General features: G+C 50.6%; 7 protein-coding genes across 7 annotated transcripts, besides 3 other annotated features; 3 read left to right on the forward strand and 4 right to left on the reverse strand.

Annotated features, from left to right (window-relative positions):
• Positions 1–644: 644 nt before the first annotated feature.
• Positions 645–1,191, reverse strand: rps21 (40S ribosomal protein eS21; the record flags this gene model as incomplete). The annotated part of the gene is made up of 2 exons (XM_001265919.1): positions 645–879; positions 1,160–1,191. 2 exons carry the CDS (start codon positions 1,189–1,191, stop codon positions 645–647), a joined length of 267 nt encoding a protein of 88 aa, XP_001265920.1.
• Positions 1,192–1,507: 316 nt separating this feature from the next.
• NFIA_035960 (NUDIX hydrolase) lies at positions 1,508–2,724 on the reverse strand (the record flags this gene model as incomplete). The annotated part of the gene is made up of 3 exons (XM_001265920.1): positions 1,508–2,112; positions 2,171–2,523; positions 2,663–2,724. The coding sequence occupies 3 exons, from the start codon at positions 2,722–2,724 to the stop codon at positions 1,508–1,510; spliced, it is 1,020 nt and encodes a 339-aa protein (XP_001265921.1).
• Positions 2,725–3,439: 715 nt separating this feature from the next.
• Positions 3,440–5,341, reverse strand: NFIA_035970 (putative IMP dehydrogenase; the record flags this gene model as incomplete). Its single annotated transcript, XM_001265921.1, has 3 exons — positions 3,440–4,581; positions 4,784–5,092; positions 5,152–5,341. The coding sequence occupies 3 exons, from the start codon at positions 5,339–5,341 to the stop codon at positions 3,440–3,442; spliced, it is 1,641 nt and encodes a 546-aa protein (XP_001265922.1).
• Positions 5,342–6,314: 973 nt separating this feature from the next.
• On the forward strand, positions 6,315–7,579 carry NFIA_035980 (oxidoreductase, short-chain dehydrogenase/reductase family; the record flags this gene model as incomplete). Its single annotated transcript, XM_001265922.1, has 6 exons — positions 6,315–6,385; positions 6,448–6,567; positions 6,624–6,824; positions 6,881–7,045; positions 7,103–7,246; positions 7,306–7,579. The coding sequence occupies 6 exons, from the start codon at positions 6,315–6,317 to the stop codon at positions 7,577–7,579; spliced, it is 975 nt and encodes a 324-aa protein (XP_001265923.1).
• A 57-nt stretch (positions 7,580–7,636) lies between these two features.
• NFIA_035990 (DUF952 domain-containing protein) lies at positions 7,637–8,147 on the reverse strand (the record flags this gene model as incomplete). Its single annotated transcript, XM_001265923.1, has 2 exons — positions 7,637–7,753; positions 7,863–8,147. 2 exons carry the CDS (start codon positions 8,145–8,147, stop codon positions 7,637–7,639), a joined length of 402 nt encoding a protein of 133 aa, XP_001265924.1.
• Positions 8,148–9,903: 1,756 nt separating this feature from the next.
• On the forward strand, positions 9,904–15,206 carry NFIA_036000 (putative Ras GTPase activating protein; the record flags this gene model as incomplete). The annotated part of the gene is made up of 4 exons (XM_001265924.1): positions 9,904–10,038; positions 10,158–13,914; positions 13,975–14,253; positions 14,317–15,206. The coding sequence occupies 4 exons, from the start codon at positions 9,904–9,906 to the stop codon at positions 15,204–15,206; spliced, it is 5,061 nt and encodes a 1,686-aa protein (XP_001265925.1).
• Positions 15,207–15,715: 509 nt separating this feature from the next.
• Positions 15,716–15,740: a microsatellite.
• Positions 15,741–15,895: 155 nt separating this feature from the next.
• Positions 15,896–15,920: a microsatellite.
• A 64-nt stretch (positions 15,921–15,984) lies between these two features.
• Positions 15,985–18,033, forward strand: NFIA_036010 (putative Golgi to endosome transport protein (Ent3); the record flags this gene model as incomplete). The annotated part of the gene is made up of 5 exons (XM_001265925.1): positions 15,985–16,066; positions 16,181–16,212; positions 16,316–16,395; positions 16,480–16,561; positions 16,630–18,033. 5 exons carry the CDS (start codon positions 15,985–15,987, stop codon positions 18,031–18,033), a joined length of 1,680 nt encoding a protein of 559 aa, XP_001265926.1.
• Positions 17,154–17,194: a microsatellite.
• Positions 18,034–19,047: the final 1,014 nt, after the last annotated feature.

Raw genomic sequence — 19,047 nt, forward strand, 5'->3', positions numbered from 1 at the left:
CTACGAGATAATGCATGACCATAAAGGATAGAATTCTACAATGTTAAATTTAAACCGTTCCACTTATCGAATCTAGAATGTAGGGGCTACATATATAAGAAGCTCGAAACATGGTATGTCCCACCCGTATCTGTGCCCCAGCGCATGTTCTTTGCAACAGTGGCTCTTCAGTAGGCGGATCCTGATATTCGGCTGGATGATTACTTTCTACCTCCTCGCTCATGGGATGGAACCAGATGCATATCTGTCCGATACGCAATCCGATTCCGTGGACGAGGAAGCCTTGATGTGCCGGATGCGATGGAAACAGGACAAAGAAACTACAGCAAGAAAAGCGCTCATCCTGAAGATGGTTGCCATCGGCCAGAACGAGGAAGAGAAGCTATGAGAATCCTATGCATGGAATGGATTGACGGGGTTGATTTGGATGGAATTTCTTTAAGTCTTCATCGACTCATGGTAAAAGAAAATGATTTTCAGACATTATCAACTCCCAGACGTAACTCATCTAACGGCCCGTCTTTTCCTATCCGCACCGACATCCAAATCAGCATGCGGGTTGGCTGACCATGATTCGACAGATGTAGAACTTACATCCAAGCAACCCGTCTCGCACCGCAAACACCAGAAAAGTCATCTCGCGTTTACCGCTGGCGGCTGGCGGTCCAGACGTTGCGGACGTAGCCATCACGCTGGCAGAGGCGGTTCAGGGAGTCATCGCTCTCACCACGGGCACGGATGAAACCGCAGAGGGCGTAGCTCTGGTTCTCGCCGGTGTAGCGACCGTTCTCGTCAACCTTGCCGATGGAGATCTGGACGGAGGCGTGGTCGTTGGCCTTGATGATGCGGTTGGTGGCGCTGCACTTGCGGGGGACGTAGCTGTAAGAAAGGAAGAGAAAGGTTAGTTGTGTGCGTTTTGCAATATTCAATGCTTTTGGTTCACGATTCTCTCCTGCTTCTGCTGGTTTCCGGGAGCCGAGAAGAAACTCTGCGGAAAAGGACTATCCTGCAACACTCGCTTGATGAAGGCTTAAAGCTCGCCCCAGCTTGTCTCTTGTCCTCTTGTGCATTGTCCCAAGTCGCAAAGTCATTCTCGGCTCCCGGACCACCGTAAAACCAGTTCAAGCGCAAGCAGCGAAGGAAATTAGTATTCACGTACAGATCGACGATCTCTCCCTTCTCGTTCTCCATTTTGGCGGTTGGGTAGGAGTTATTATTGACGACGGTGAAGAAGACGTAGGTGCGCTGGCGGGTTCAACTGGCGGACTGTCGTGAAAATCTACTGTGAATCGAGCGGGTTGTGTGGGTCATGTGATCCTTTATCGAGGGCTCCGATTTTCTCGTGTGGCGGTGCCTATGCTGTGGCGTGTAGCATGTGGCGTCTGCGCCAAGCGGTATTTTATCAGGAACAATACCAACTAAAGACAAATATGGGATAGCGTCAAATGACTGGAGCTTCTCACGCTGCTCTTTCTTTGTATGCTATGTCCTGCCCACTCCTGCGCCATTACAGACTGCTCTTCTCCTGCTCTGCAAATACATCCTTCTTCCATCGAACATCGAGTTTTCGCGCAGCCCCCTGCTTGAACTGTACATACACCACCCGATCCGGCTCCCCAGCCCGATTTGTGCCCTCTAACTCCGGTCCGGGATGATCTAATGCTAACACAGTCCGTCCATCCGAGGACATTTTGAGCATCTTAGGAGAAATACATTTCTCCGTCCATGGCGGTGTTCCCGAATGGACAAACCCCACCAATTCTGCCCGTCGGTTCCTCAATTCCTCGAGCGAAGCCGTCCCTCGCGGTTCCTTGTCAAGGAATTGCGACACTAGATGTAACAGAAGGAACTGCGGAGGGAACATGATGATTTCGCCACTTTGAGCCCTCCGCAGCCATTCTGCTGCAGGCAGGAACATGGCCTCCGTTATTTCGACTCCGCCATCGCTCGTGGGAACTTGAATTTCTTCCCGTTCCCCTTCGGCGGGAATCTCGTTCAGCACGGACTGATCTGACTCGACTGGAAGAGGTAGGAAGTAGAGGTACATCTGTGTCGAGTACCGCTTGGGGACGTTCGTAGGGGTAATCCATCGCGTGAACGGGATCAAAGGCTCTGTAGCTCCATCAGCTGAACATGTCGGCCCTTATCGAACAACTTAAGGACAGCGCACCTATATCCGGTACTGCTGCAGCATTCTGCTTCTTCAACCACTCGGCAAACGTCACCTCATGCTGATGGATGGCTCGTCTCCCTTTTTCTCTCTCTGCCTCAGGTACAGCTAGCATGACGCCTGTATTCTTGTCTCGCGCCAGCAGGATACCGCTCTCCTCGAACAATTCCCTCACGGCAGCATTGCGGTACCACGGCGCATCTTCGTGCCTCTTTGGATCCTCCGCAGCGGGACATTCTCCGTCCTCAGCAGACAGATTTCCTCCCGGAAATACATGCGCCGAGGCAAATGAAGTTGATGTCTTGACGCGATGCAGTAACAGGACTTCATTTTTAGGGGAGATGAGGATGACGCTGTTGCATGTTAGCTGTATAATTGCAAGTTACGAAAGATTTGATCGGTTTCGACACTCAGCATGACATAATAGTCACCGGGTTCAAATCCACATCACGAATGGTATCAAGATAAACAAGGGGCGTATTATGTACTAACCTTGAGCTCGGCCTGGGTGTCGCCGGTGGCACCTTGGATCGCTCACCCTTTTTAGCTGCCATTTTGTGCGATCCAGTGGGCTGCGATGATCGCACCGTAGAAGAGAAGTTTCTAACGTTGGATCTTGCACGTTGACAGATGCAAAGCACTGGTAGTACTTGTATACACCTAGAGCGTGGACCTCGGACCAAGCTTAGCCGACGATCAAACAATTGGCCAGATCTGCAGATGAACCGGGAAGTTAAGCTAAAGGGACCAGGAAGGAGTGTCTTGGTGGCCATGAAAGACGGGCGCCACTGGAGGCGCGTTATGTCCCTGCTTCTTATGTGTAGTATTCAGGAACGATCGGTACCACTTGGGAGGGTTACGGTGCCTGGGTTGTTTCTGGGGATCAGTAGCTTAACCTTGGCAATGGCAGATGGAACCTAGGCTTCTCCTACTAATTACCCCGCGCGATTCTCCTCCAGGTGCGTGCCGAAGTCACGAGTGATGAGAGTCGAAGGCTTACAAGAATGATAAGTAGTTTAGGATATATTTTAGGAATTTTTTGTTTTTTTTGAAATCATGAATTGCCTGACGGCAAGCATAATTACTTCGAACAGCAACATTGAAGAAAATCATCCGAAGTGCATTCCATGTCAAACTCCAAAACCATCATGCCCAATTTTTACTTTCATACCAAGCGCGTATCATCATGTGAACATAGCCTGACTGACAAGTCCTGAGAGAGAAGAGACATAAGAAGAAGTTACGTTTTTTTACATCCGACAAAGCCCTTTACGAGTAGAGCTTCTTGTCGTAGCTGTGCAGACCGTGGACGTTACCCTCCGCCATGGCACTAGCGCTTCTCATCTCGAAACGAACAATGCCCTTGTTGACACCGTCGTGGAGCTCGTCAAGGCTCTTGACACCAATGTCTTGCAGAGAGTGCTGGACACCCGCAACAAGGTAAGGAACAAACTTGGTGACCGAACCACGGTCGAGCACGGAACCGGCGACACCCTGAGCGACAAGCACACGGTCCTTCTCAGAGAAGTAACGGGCAGTACCAGCGTTGCTGGCCTTGCTATCCTTGCTACCAGCCCCGGCTTTCTTGTCCTCCATGGCAGCGATACTTCCCATGCCACGGTAGGCCTTGACAAGCTGGCCTTCGTTGCTCACGAAGTATTCACCGGGAGACTCAGTGGTACCGGCAAGGAGACCTCCCATCATGACGGTAGAGGCACCCATGGCAAGACCCTTGACGATGTGGCCGACGTTCTGGATACCACCGTCGGCGATGCAAGGAACACCGAAGCGGGCAGCAAAGGCAGCAACGCTGCGAACGGCAACGGCCTGCGGACGACCGACAGCCATGACTTCCTGGGTAATACAGGCACTGCCGCTGCCCATGCCAATTCTCAGGCCATCGGCACCGGCAGCAATCAGAGCTGCGGCTTGTTCCCGAGTGACGACGTTACCGGCAATAACGTCAATTTCGGGGAATGTCTTCTTCACCCACTTGATCATCTCGATCTGGTAGATGCTGTTACCCTGGCTGCTGTCGAGGATGACAATATCAAGACCAGCCTCGACGAGAAGCTTGAGTCTGTGCTTATCCTCTTCACGAGTACCAATAGCAGCAGCACAGATCAGCTGCTTCGAGTCGGGCAGCTTAGATGCCAATGGGTAGTGGAGGTTCTTCATCAGGTCACTGCGAGACAGCAGAGAGACAAGGTTCCCGTTTGCATCAACGATGGGAAGCTTTCCCTTCTTGGAGCTACGAAGAACGTTGTTGGCCTCGGCAAGAGTGGTACCGGCAGGTGCGGTGACAAGGTCGGTGGACATAATTGCAGTGACCGGGTCATTGAGGTTGGTGTGGAACTGGATGTCTCTGGATGTGACCATACCGACGAGCTTGGAGCGGAGAGTTCCGTTTTCTGTCACAGAACATAGATTAGACAATGGCTTGCAAACATTGATTGTGATCAAGGAAAATCATTATGCGTTGTCGATTTCAGATAGAATCGTTTCTCTACATCGCAACTCTCGTTGCTCCAGTGGAACGAAAGTTATAAGAGATAAGATGGAAAATCATCATGTAGGGGTGACAGCTGAAAGAAAGGAAAATTGTGTGCTTACCAGTTACGGGGAAGCCTCCGAAGCCCCACTTGGCCTTGAGCTCCTTAGCCTCTCCAACGGTGGCCTTGGGAGAGAGAACGACAGGGTCCAGGATGAAGCCGTTCTCGTATCTCTTGACCTTTCTGACCATCTCGGCCTGATCCTCAGGGGAACAGTTGTGGTGGATGACACCCAGACCACCCAGAAGAGCCATGTGAATAGCCATGTTGTGCTCGGTGACAGTGTCCATGGGAGAGGAGAGAAGGGGAACCTTCAGCGAGACACGCTTGGTGACAGGGGTATCAAGAGTGACATCGGAAGCAGGGAATCCTGTTATGATCATGAACAAACGGTCCTTTTATGTAAAGGATGAGTTTCCACGGTCTTACCAATGTAACCAGGCAGGATCAGGAAATCATTGTAAGTCAATGCTCCGTGCTTGTCCGAATCAAGCAGGGTATCAACATCAAGGCCGTCTCTGGTAGTGTATTCCTTTTCCAGGACCTCCAGGGCCTTGGTGTGATCCTGAATCTCTGCCTTCATGGCGCGGCCGAGCGAGTCACCGTTGGCGATGGGCATTGTGTATATAATGAGAAAGACTCTACGGTTTCTATCGTAACACGCAGAGATGGGTATCAGATCAAAATAATCAACAGATCGACGATAGAAACGTTCTGTTGATGGAGAAAGTCTTCCTTTCCCAAAGAAAGGAAAGAGAGAAAAAGAGAGAAAACCTCGAGGGGAAAAAAATTGCCTTTTGACTGTCTGCCGCACAAGCTAATCCCGGCAGGTGTTATACCGGAAATAGTATAGTCAGGGTGGTAATTGCGGAGCTCGTTATTGTAATTGGCTGTTTAACGAAAACTCTTAAGGCGGTGAGACAGAGGGGCGACGTATTGTTTGATAATCGCAATTGATAATCTGCGATAGTCGGGCTCAATGTAAAAATTTCACGCGCAGGACTTGAAGGTTTGTACTCCATACGGTGTCTACTTGGGCACAGGGATCCCACTATACGTGACTGGATTTGCCCTAATAGTTAGAGCCGTCTCTGGTATCTGGTCATGCAATGCACAATAGTTGCTGCAGTTAAGGTACCCTGCGAGTGGGTGCCTCTGTGATGCACTGAGCCATGAAACCTATATACTTTAGCTCAGCTTGGCTTCGGCAACCAGTCCAGATCCCTGGATCTACAAGCAGTCATATTTGCCTGAACATATCAGAAGGAAGGCGAGGTCGTGCACAAGACATAGGATAACAACATACCTTATCTAGATCGAATGATAACGACATGCATCGCTCTACTTCCACATACTGTTCACAAACGGAAGAGCCCAAAGATATTGATTCGTGAGGTAGTAGTCCATGGTAGACTGAAGCTGCGCTCGATTGTATATTACATAGCAATTTGCGACAAGATGACGCCAGAGTGACAGCATGACTGGTGCACTGGTATTTAAGGACTCGCAAATGTGGTGCCTACTCAACCTTTCGATGCGAAGGCTCAAACAAAACTTTCACTCGTCTACAGCAACCTAGCAGTCACTTCGTAATGGCGTCTCAGATGGGCAAGGAAGGTACTTTTCAACCGCCTCAGGCACCGCAAAGTCAGCAGAAACCGGGGTGTGTTCCGTCCCTACCAGCGTGACCCTTAACGACTCCGGTACTAAGGACATAATCATTAGACTCGAAAAGCATATGGTTCCTCCCAGCGAAGCCACGAAACTGGAGTCCAAAGGTCACTTTGTTGAGTATGTAGGCTCTGGCAAATTGAAGGACAAGAAGGTTCTCATCACCGGCGGAGAGTATGTCCATCAGCGTTAGGTGCGCTACTTAGTGAACAATATTGACGAGCGTATAGCTCCGGCATCGGCCGAGCTGTTGCCATTCTGATGGCACGGGAAGGGGCCGATATCACAATTGTCCATCTTCCCGAGGAGAAAGATGACGCTGAAGAGACCAAGAAAGCCATTGAACTCGAGAAGAGATCATGCCTACTTGTCGCTGGAGACCTCAGGGATCACAATATGTGTCGAAGGGCCGTGGAGGAGCATATGAACAAGTAACCACGGGCCTTTTGTTAATCGGCCTATATCGCACCGACTAATACGAAAGCAGGTTCCAGAGACTGAACGTCCTGATCAACAATGCCTCAAAACAGTATATGAATAAGAACTTCGCCGATATCGACCTGAATAAGGTGGAGGATATCTTCCGGACCAACATCATCCAGATGATGGCTCTGACGAAATATGCTCTGCCATTCCTGTCAAAGGGCGACTCGTTAGTATTCCTCGATCCGCAGTGTGCGCAATTAACTCATCGTTCTTATATCAATAGCATTATAAACACCACATCTGTCGTGACCTTCCGAGGTTCAAGCAGTATGGTGGACTATGCGGCCACGAAAGGTGCCATTGTCGGGTTCACCAGATCTCTAGCGTCTCAGCTACTTCCAAAGGGTATTCGAGTGAATGCTGTTGCGTAAGTGACCGAGAGTTGAACTCTTTCACCAATGTTTAGCTAATCGCCTCATTCAACAGCCCTGGTGCTATCTACACCCCGATCCAGGCCGACACCAGGGACGCTGAACAGATGGCCAACTGGGGCTCCAAGTCTCCCCTGGGTCGACCGGGTGAGCCAAGTGAAGTAGCGACTACTTTCGTGTTCCTTGCCAGTGCCGATGCTGCGCTTTACTGTAAGTGCACCTTGTGCTTCTGCCTCCGGTTTTGGATGAGGACGAGTTCACTGAGAATTGTACAGACGGGCAGGTCATGCATTGTTATCCCTTGGGTGATTAATCAGAGGGATCTCTGAGTAGAGCTCGGACATGTAAACCCAGTCTGCATCGTAATTGGCCAACTTATTCTGATTTTAATACAAAAGCCATGGTTTCGCCTGTGAGATCGCCTTGTCCCACCCAGCCTCATTCGTCCAGACTGCAATACTCTCAACCTCGTGTTTTCCCAGCTTCAGTCCGTTGTATAGATGCTGGGGCAATCAGTAAATATTCCAAAAGGCCTCATTTTTGAGTGGTGGGTCACAAATGAATCAAAGAAACGGCCGAAGTTACGTCTTGTAGGGAAAAGATAGAACCTACCGGGAAAAGACCTTCATCGGGTCGCGGCCCACAAACCTTTGCATCTGGCGACTCCCATCTAATGTCGGCCATGACTCGCTCGGATTCTATACGCAGCACATAGACTAACGGCTCGTCCTTGAAGAAGTATTTCAATGTGTTGGGAACCTGCAAGGCGGTTGACAGATGGATGAAGCCCGACTCCTGGTCGAGTTCGCTGACGGGTAAGCGCTCTGGAAGTGGCTCCCGGACAGGGGACGTAGAGGGAACGAGTTTGTAGAGGTAGAATGGTAACGACTGGGTCATTGTGATGTTGGTCTGATGAACCCTCTTTGATTCTTATCGTTCATAAGCAGGTAAGGGTTGATGTCAGTGGAGAATATATTTTGGTCTGATGGGCAGGCGGGGTCTCTTACCAATGGTTCTTCGGTGGATAATGTCAATGACGGGTAATGGACTCAGCTCCGCGATCTCGGAATGTTGGTAATATTGATATTTTAGATTCAACATGGAACTACGAAGTAAACAGAATATCGTCTGATAAGCTAAAATCCGGATTCTTTACGCTTACTTCGATGTTGACCAGGTCGCACTCGTCTATACAAGAGTCGCACCTTTTGGACAGATGCGTATCGCGTATCAACTCGGGAGTCCGGAGCGTCTACGGAGTACATGGTAACAAAATGATTTTCTACTCAAGATGATGTATGCTTTGGCTTCTTTGTCGGCGATATAAGCATATGATGGTCTTTCTTTGTTTTACTGTAAAGATCACCACTAACTTAAAAGTCTTTCAGCCAGCCACCGTCATCGCGTTATTGAACTATCTGTCCGTCAGTTAACTCCTGCTCCATACCTCTGGCGTACAGGCAATTGAACTCCAGAGAAGCGACAAAAATCTGAAGACTAGAGATAACCGAGGACTAGAGACGCTCTGGCCCCAGTGAATCTACGACTGCATGTCATCTTGATAATAATAACAAGGATATGTTCCCGGTTGCACGGGTGAACCAGGTTGGAGATCTTGATGAGCCCCGCAGAGAATCGGCTGGCCTCCATCAGTCATCCCGAACAACCCACATCTAATCTCCCCCAGTGCCACAGTTACTAGTAATCAAGTGAGCAAATTCCATGGAAAAAATACTGAATCGAATTTAGACATCTTATCAGATTGGTGTATTGGACTGATCGCACGTGCACTTCGGAGTACTCGTCAATACTAGTATCATAGATTGACACTTGATAAGCAGAAGAGATGGATCGTGGATGTGCAATAAGTGGGCTGCACGTGAAGCGATCTGTGGCTGGAAAAAAGACGATAGTTACCACAAATGGACGAGGAAGGTGTGGCACGGTCACCTGATGGAGCCAACCATACCCGATCGGGAGATTTGTTTTCCCCTGCCCTGCTGATTATGCTCGCTTGGTTCCGTGAGACCTGCCTGAGATACAGAGGGGGCTGGGACATCAAGATCAGGTATCTATCTCTGTGGAGGCCATTATCCAAGTAAAAAAAAAGGTACCTAGGTAGCGCCTTCTCATCCCACTCCATACTCGTCTATTCTCTCCTCTGTACTCTTCCCCCTCTTGCGTTCACATCTCCCAGGCGGTCGAATCGCTTTGTTATCGTTGTTGATTCCTCTTTTACTCTTTCCAAATCTACGATTTCTCTCCCGCTTTTGATTCTTTTACGGTCCTCTTCTGCAAAGAGAGAGAGAGAGAGGTTATATTACGTCCGCCGCGTTTCTATATCAACCCCGATCTACCCGCCCAATTCTTTCGGTTGCCATAGGGCAATGCGGTCCCTCCCTTGAATAAACATTCCTGTCTCAACCAAAAGTAGTCAGGTACTATTGCGCATCAGATACTCGGCCTACTTACAGTTACAGCACTGCTTCTGCTTTACGAAGCAGGCATGCGGCCAATTGAAGTTCAAAATTCTCCATTTCTCTTGATCTTTGCATTCCTGCCCACACAACGTCATCAGTGATGGCGAGTCAGCCGATCTCTCCACGACGCACACAGACCGATCTTCCGCAACATACCTCGAGCCCGCTCCGACATGGCTCGACCGCATCCACAAGTTCATCTGTCTATTCTCTCTCGTCAAATTCGCAAGCTCCCAGTCGAACCAGTACCGTCTCGTCAAATGCGTCCATGGGATCTGCTCCCCGGATCGGCCACCGACGAGGCAAAAGTGAACTAAACTCGACTACATTGGGAGCAATGGCGAAAGACACCTCTGGAGGGGAAAGGTGGACGAGCGCGGCGACGACATATGAGAATGTTCGGCGTTCCTTGCGACCACTTCCCCAGGCTCCTAATGCGGACCCTCCGACGAGCAAAACATCTGTATATCGGCATACGAGAAGTCAAACCGTCGATAATCCGCATTATTGGAAGGAAAACCGCCCTCGAACTCCCGATTCACGCCACCCACACAGTTTGGAGAGCGACCGACTGAGCGAACGACAGTCGCTCAATTCGCAGACCCCTCCGAAAAAGAACTCCATACAGCCAGAATCTCCTCATGCCGTTTCACCTCATTCTCGACCACATATCCGACCACATCACTCACATAGCCTGTCTAACCCACTTCCACCACCGCTTACGACGACCCTCTCAACACCAGAACTAGAGACTTTCAAGAAGTCATCGACGGGCCACCTCCGTACTTTGTCCAAGTTCGCCAAATCGGGCGAGACTGAGGAGTTTGCTCTTGAAACTTACAGTCCTTCTGTAGTGGGCTTGCAGGGACGACGGCGACTGAAGCGCGCGGGTTCCGTTGCGGGCGCGCAGGGCTCCACGGTTGCTCGAAAGCAGAATGCGTCGGCATGGGCGGCTGGTAATTGGATGGACAAACAACGTCAATTCTTGCAGGCGTACGAGTATCTTTGCCACATCGGAGAAGCCAAGGAATGGATCGAAGAGGTCATTCAGAAGCAAATCCCGCCAATCGTCCAACTGGAGGAAGCCCTCAGAGATGGCGTCACTCTCGCAGAAGTCGTGCAGGCGATGTATCCTAACCGAACATTCCGAATCTTCAGGCACCCGAAATTGCAGTACCGACACTCCGACAATATAGCTTTGTTCTTTCGATTTTTAGACGAAGTCGAGCTACCCGAGCTATTCAGGTTCGAACTCATTGATTTGTACGAAAAGAAGAACATTCCGAAGGTCATCCACTGCGTGCACGCTTTGTCATGGTTGCTCTTCAAGAAAGGTCTGGTGGATTTTCGCATGGGAAACCTTGTCGGCCAACTTGAGTTCGAGCACCATGAGCTCGAACAAACGCAAAAGGGGCTCGACAAGTCAGGAGTAAGCATGCCCAGCTTCTCAGGCATGGCTGCGAACTTTGGTGCAGAGCCCGAGCCAGAACCAGAGCCAGAACCTGAAACTGAAGAAGAGCGAATCGAGCGCGAACTGCACGAGAATGAAACCTCAATTGCCGAATTCCAGGCTCAGATCAAGGGCGCGATGTTGCGGCTGAAACTTGGTAATGTCATGAATGAACTGTGGGATTTTGAACCTTTCCTCATCGATCTCCAGTCCAGACTCCGTGGCGACTGGGCCCGCCAGGTCATTCAGTATCGCTTGAACATGCGGTCTTTTGCAGTGAACTTGCAGGCGGCCTGCAGAGGTTTCATTGTACGATCCCGCCAGCAAGGTGATAGGGAATGGTGCCAAGCTCAGGAGCTTGATGTCCTGCGGCTGCAGGCTCTCATCAGAGGTGCAAAGGCAAGAACTCAAGTCCAGTGTCTCCGGGTTCGGACGCGAAAAGAACAATCGGGCATCAAGCAGATTCAAGCAGCTATTCGAGGCGCCCTGCAACGGAAGAAAGTTTGCGCCGTATACGAAGACACCAGGGCCATAGAGCCTCAGGTCATCGCATTGCAAGCTGCTGTGCGAGGCGCTCTTCGTCGCAAAATGATCTCAGAGCAACACGAAGAGACGCAATGCGCTGAAGACGGAATTACGCGACTCCAATCGCTCATTCGAGGTGCTCATTTCCGGCGGCAATTGAGCGCTCAACAGGACGACATCAAGAACACTAGAGATAATGTGCAACAGCTGCAGGCTGCGGTTCGAGGAATGTTGACACGTAAAGCCGTCATTCAGCTGAAGAGTTCACTCGCTGAAGAGATGCCAACCGTGATATCAATCCAAGCCGGTGTTAGAGCTTTGGCGGCCAGAGACCGCTATTTTCAACTGACCGACGCACTTGCAAAGACAAAGAATGAATGCATATCCCTGCAGGCTTTTGTCCGTGGTGGAGCTGTGAGGGGTCACCTGAACTCACTTCGACAAGCGTTAGGGCAGCACACTCTGTCAATCATTGGGCTTCAGAGTATTCTTCGAGCAAAAGCTGTACGGGATGCTCTGGACGCACAGAGAGCGGCGTTGGTGCAAGAGGAAAGGTCAATTCTACAGCTACAGTCCGCGGCCCGAGCTGCTATCCTAAGAAGGCGCCTGGAAGCCGACGCAGAAGCCCTCCGAGCACAGGAACACATCATCGTGGATCTTCAAGCTCTCTCCAGAGCGGCAATTCTGAGAATCAAAGTTGGAGCTGTTCTTGATGAGCTGGAAGATTGTGAGGATGAGGTTAGCCAGCTGCAGGCGCATATCCGAGCGATGATCGTTCGGGTCGATGTCGGCCAGGATTTGGCTGATCTAGCAGCCGAAGAGGAACTGATCACGGACCTACAATCTCGCATGCGCGGGCATATCATCCGATCGAAGTTCGAGGAAAAGCGCCAATATTATCGGGCCAACATGGAAAGGGTCATCAAGGCGCAGAGCATCGTGCGAGGCAGAATCCAGGGTCAGGCATACAAGAGCCTCACAACCGGAAAAAATCCACCAGTCAATACAGTCAAAGGATTCGTGCATCTCTTGAACGACAGCGAATTCGATTTTGATGAGGAGATCGAATTCGAGCGACTCAGAAAATTGGTCGTGCAACAGGTCCGCCAAAATGAGCTGGCGGAACAATATATTAGTCAACTGGACATCAAAATTGCTCTGTTGGTAAAGAACAAGATTACGCTGGACGAAGTCGTCAAACATCAGAAGCATTTTGGAGGTCATGTTGGCAGCCTCTTGTCCAATGCAGACATCTCGTCAAAAGACCCATTTGACCTCAAAGCCTTGAATAAGACATCTAGGAAAAAGTTGGAGCACTATCAAGTGCTCTTCTTTCTCCTGCAAACACAATCTCAGTACCTTGCCAAGCTTTTCCGCAGACTGCGAGAGCTGAACACACCGGAAAAGGAGTATGAGAGAATAAGGCACTTGATGATGGGGCTCTTCGGTTATTCCCAGAAGAGACGCGAAGAGTACTACCTCATTAAGTTGCTATCCCGCTCAGCGAAGGAGGAGATTGAGAGTTTCGATTCGTTGCATGAATATCTGCGCTGTAACTCGTTCTGGAACAAGCTATTCGCATCCTACATCAAGTCTCCCAGAGATCGGAAATTCATGCGCGATGTCCTTGGGCCACTTGTCAGAGAAAACGTGGTCGAGAATCCAGAGCTGGATCTGGAAAGCGACCCCATCCAAATATACCGCTCGGCGATCAATAACGAAGAACTGCGTACCGGCAGGAGAAGTCGGCGGCCACTGGACCTTCCCAGAGAAGAGGCCATCAGAGATCCCGAAACGAGAGCGACATTTATCCAAAATCTGCAGGATCTTCGTGACATTGCAGACCAATTTTTCACTGCGCTCGAAGAACTCCTCTATCGCATGCCCTTTGGAATTCGTTATATCACGCAACAGATGTATGAGTGCCTCCTTTCCCGGTTCCCAGGAGAGAATCCCGGCTTCATTCTCCAGGCCGTCGGTCATTGGGTCTGGAGAAACTACTTCCAGCCTGCCATGGTTGAACCAGAGAAATATGGTGTCATAGAACGTAGTCTCACTCAGGAGCAGAAGAGAAATCTGTCTGAAATTGCCAAGGTTGTGGCCCAGGTCGCCTCCGGAAGACTTTTTGGCACGGAGAATGTCTACCTGCAGCCACTGAACAGCTATGTTGCCGATTCAATTCAGCGACTCGGCCGAATTTGGGGCGACAGTAAGTTTGCTCCTTTTCTAGGTACATGGGTATATCGCGCAGAAGCTAACTACGATATAGTGGTCTCGGTACAAGATGCGGAAGCGTATTTCGACATTGATGAATTCAATGACCTTTACGCGAAGACTAAGCCCACACTGTACATCAAGATGTCCGACATTTTTTCGATCCACCAACTTGTTGCGTCTGAGATCAACTATATTTGTCCACATCCCGACGATATTCTAAGGGAGATAATCCGCGATCTCGGAAATGTGAAGACCAACGAAAACGAACTGATGAGCGTCAATTCCTCGGAAATCAATTTGACATTGAATCCCAAGCTTGCGCAAGTAGAAGGTAAGTTGTGTTGTTATTAAAGCATCCGTCTTTGACCGTCGGCTAACGGGAAAAACCTCCCAGACCCCGAAGCAGATGTCAAAGCACTTTTCATGGAAACGAAACGATGTGTCCTCTATATTATTAGGGTTCAGACGGGCGCCAATCTCATGGAAATTATGGTCAAACCACCCACCGAGGAGGATGAAGAACGATGGATGACCTTAGTACGGGACGAGTTAACCGCGAATACCAGCCAGCGAAGCGCATACTCTGAGGCGAGCACTCTGGTCGATATTGCATCCATGTCATACTCCGAGCTGAAACGGACTGCACTTGAGAACATTCTCCAGCTCGAGCGGACTGGCAAGATCCGCCGTGACAACCACTATCAAGATCTCCTCAACGCTATTGCTATTGATATCCGCACTAAGCACCGCCGTAGAATTCAGCGGCAGCGAGAATTGGAGAGCGCACGTCTTACCCTGGGTCGTCTCAACGATCAAGCCGGTTGGTTGGAACAGCAGCTCAAAACCTACAACGACTACATCGAGCAGGCAATGGTAACCTTGCAGAACAAGAAGGGCAAGAAGCGATTCCTCATGCCATTTACCAAACAATGGGACCACCAACGCGAGCTTCAAAAGTCCGGCAAAGTGTTCAAGTTCGGCTCCTACAAGTACTCGGCCCGGAACCTCGCAGACAAAGGCGTTTTGGTCTACTGGAAGGGCTACTCGGAGCGCCAATGGGACCGCGTCGACCTCACAATATCTAGCAATGAAGTCGGTGTGTTCACCCTCGATGGCAGCAGTGGCCCCATGATGGTCCCGGGGGCAAACGCTCAGGTGCCCTTGGACGACTTGTTGCAAGCACAGTTCAACAACATGCAGTTCATGGACTTCTTCGATGGACACTTACGAGTCAACGTGAATCTTTTCTTGCATCTGATTATGAGAAAGTTCTATAACGAATGATTGATATGTTGGGGTGCTCGGCGGGACCGGATTGCTAAGTTCAGCACAATATCCCGAAATCTCCCTAATGACGTCTGTTTGATTTTGTTGTTTTGACTTCTTCGCATTCAATTTTATTCCACCAGTCTTGTGGTTCCTCATCTGCGGATATGAGCCCGTTCCGCATGCTTTAGTTGATGATGACCCTTTTCTTACCAGCGATATCCACTTCATGTCTGATCACCTCTCCTTCTTTCTGCTTCGGAGCCGTGGCATGTCGGCACGCGATTCCCAGCGGAAGTCTTACATTTTTGTTTGTTTCGTTTCAAATTCCGTCTTCGCCTTGAAACCCTACCTTTCACTGTTCCCATTGATGATTCCCCTGTGATGATTTAGACGAGTCTTCTATGTATGTATTGGTCCCATAGTGTTTAGTAGTACATGATATGACAGCTTCCAAAGGCAATCTATATATCTAAGTCATCAAATCGGTAGAAGGGTAATAATGCGATTGTAGGCTGTGATGATGGACATCTCTAGTACATCTCTAGTACATGGGGACATGAACATGTCAGGGGTTCCCACGTGACTTTCTGGATGCCTTGGGCCCCAACAGCGGATGCCAGCTGGAATCCCCGAACTCCCGCCTCCTGGTTGTCCCCGTCTTCCTCGTCCTGCATCTCAAGTCCTTGCATATACTGCATTTTTAGTCTTTCCTTCTTTCTTTCTTTCTTTTGTTTCTCAAAAGTTTGTCGATTCACAAGAGTGCAAATTCACCGGACAACGCTGAGTCTGCGCCATGGATTTCAACAGTCTGAAAGAGCAGGTCAGCAACCTGACCTTGTATGATATCAAGGCGGGAGTCCGCAAGGTGCAGAATGGTAGGTACTCCAATCCAGCATCTACTGGCAACCCGTCTTTCTCTCCAGACTCCCTTCAGCCCTGAACGGTTGTCTACTATGGCGTACGAGCTATTAACTTTTTCTGTTTCTTAGCTGTCATGAACTACACCGAGATGGAGTCCAAGGTTTGTTGTCACCGCCCTGCCAGTCGCATTGGCCGCTTCGCTCTTGTCCTGAGAGAGCGATGACGGACTCCGGGTTGGTAGGCGAATTTCTAACTGCGAGCAGGTCCGGGAAGCTACGAACAATGAACCCTGGGGCGCTTCAACTACATTGATGCAAGAGATCGCCAACGGAACTCACAGCTAGTCAGTTATCCCCTCGCTCCGTACTTGTCGCGATGTCGATGACTCGATGGGTCTGGGCTCGATGCTAACCTCCGTTGCTAACAGCCAGCTGTTGAACGAAATTATGCCGATGATCTACAAGCGATTCACAGACAAGAGCGCGGAGGAGTGGCGACAGATCTACAAGGTACGATTGCGCGGGGCTGGCGTCCACCCGAGACCGGCTAGACTGATTCGTCGTTTTGTGTCATACAGAGTCTTCAACTGCTGGAATTTCTGATTAAGAATGGTTCGGAGCGCGTTGTCGATGACGCCCGGTCTCACCTGTCCCTGATACGGATGCTACGCCAATTTCATTACATCGACCAGAACGGAAAGGACCAAGGTGTTAACGTGCGCAACCGATCGTCGGAGCTGGTGAAGCTGCTTGGTGATGTGGATCTTATTCGCACCGAGAGAAAGAAGGCCCGTGCGAATCGCAACAAATTTGGTGGGTTCGAGGGCGGAATCGGTTCCGGTGGAATGGGTGGTATGGGAGGCGGCTTTTCCGGTTCCTCCGGCAGGTACGGCGGATTTGGCAGCGATAGCCTGTCCTTTGGTGGTTACAGTGGAGGTGTCTATGGGGACGGCGGCGGCTTTGGGGGTGCTTCTAGCGAGTTCCAGGATGCGGGACGGAGAGGGAACCGGTTCGAGGAGTACGACGAGTACGATGAGGGCGACGCCAGCCCGGCGCGGCGTCGCGGACCCAGCCCTCCACGTCCGAAGCAGGAAGCAAAGAAGCCCGAGCCTCCCAAGGCGCCCGAGCCTCCCAAGGCGCCCGAACAAGACTTGTTTGACTTTGGCGAGGAGGAGACCGTCACTGCTGCCTCCACGTCTACTGCGGCTGGCAAGAAGCCTGCCAGCAGTAACGGCCTGGATATTCTCGAGTCCAAACCGATCGATGACGATGACGAGTTTGATGATTTCCAGTCCGCAACGCCAGCACCGCAGCCCACAGCCAACCAATTCGCTATTCCCGCGCCCGCGTCCACGGTCAGTACGACCTCGAGTACCCAGTTTGCCGCTCCTCGGCCCGTCTCTGGCGTGCAAGGGCCGAACCTGAATGGGTTGGTCGGATTTACATCAATGACCCCGACTCCGACATCGAGCACGGTTGCCTCTCCCACACTTTCTCAGAGCTCCATGGTGCCGCCATCGCAGCAGGCAAAGCCCACACAGCCCGCGCAGCCCAAACCGACGGGCTTCCAGGCCGCCACTCCAAACTACTTCACCTCCGTTACCACCGCCACCGCACAGCAGCCAACGGCCACGACACCCGGCCACCGACCGGGCATGCCCTCAACTTCCTCTTTCACTTCTGCCCGGAGCACGTCATCGGTCGGTGGTAAACCGGCGGCATCCAAATCGTCGGGTGACGCCTTTGGATCTCTGTGGTCGACCGCCAGTGCCAGTGCGGGCATTCAAAAATCATCCGCAAATGCTAGCAAGGGGCCCAATCTAGCGAGTATGGCTAAAGAGAAGGCTAGTGCGGGAATCTGGGGAGCCCCGGCCTCGTCGAGCAGTTTCACTCCAACTTCTCCGTCTCCTTCGATGAGCACATCGACACAGCAACAGGGGACGAAGACCGGTAGTTCGGGACTTGACGATTTGCTGGGCTAATTGTCACTAGTCTCTGATGATTCGTTTGTTTTTTCTGTCTTTGCTTTCGATTACCAGGCGAATATTCTCTCCGTAGTGCAAATTTCTGTCAATCTCTCATTCTTTTCTGGTAGGAATCGATATACAGGGTTCTAGGCCAGTCACCAAATATCATCTGTCGATAAGCGCAGTCTTCTCATTCCGCTCTGTATCATTTTCGATATATCTTCTGCATGCCTTGCTGTTGAGTAATCCCATTGGAATCTTTCCTCAGCCCACCACTCCAGCATCCAGAGGGGATCTGGAGATCTGCTGGGCTGCTGTGAGACGTCGAATCCAAATGGTCGAATTAAGGTTGGCACCACTACTAGTATGTCCTTGATACACATCCTCGCTTGGGTATGTGGCCCTCAAGACGACACCGTTTATACACCCCGTCGAGAGACTCCTTTCCTGTACGGGGTTATACATGACGATTGGATGCCAGAATGGGTCATCTCATCGATGCTTCTATTCTAGTCCGTATGGAGACTGAAATTGATCCTTCCACTGTGACCATCCCATCAAATCATTGCCGAAGGAGATAGGTCCTTAAGGTTAGGCCCTGGGCAGGGGCTCGTATTTTCCCTGCAGGCTTCCCTCCAGAATGTGTGCTGTCTCGACGATCAGCACCCGCTCAGGTAAAGTGCCTCCCCTGATGCATACCGCACGTCCAGAGTAGCCCTGGTACGCAAGAATAATAATTCCCGCTCTGGTCCACATGGATGGTTATCTGTCTCATCCTTGAATTCCCTCGATTCTCCTCGTTCGCTGTGTAACCCCCCCCCCCCCCCCCCTCCCGCCAGAAAGACTCGGGTAAAGGAGACTTGAGGCTATCCAATGAGTGTTTGATACGGAGTAGCTGGGGGAAAGATACGAGGGACGGAATGTATTCTTCTCCGGAGTACTTCTATCTCTCTGATGCCTATCTTCGTGGACTTGGCACAGTCTATGACTGGACGACTGGTTCGCAACGTTTCAGCCGCACGAGTGAAC

Source organism: Aspergillus fischeri, genomic scaffold (assembly GCF_000149645.3).
Source record: "Aspergillus fischeri NRRL 181 1099437636247 genomic scaffold, whole genome shotgun sequence".
Classification (NCBI taxonomy): Eukaryota; Fungi; Ascomycota; class Eurotiomycetes; order Eurotiales; family Aspergillaceae; genus Aspergillus; species Aspergillus fischeri.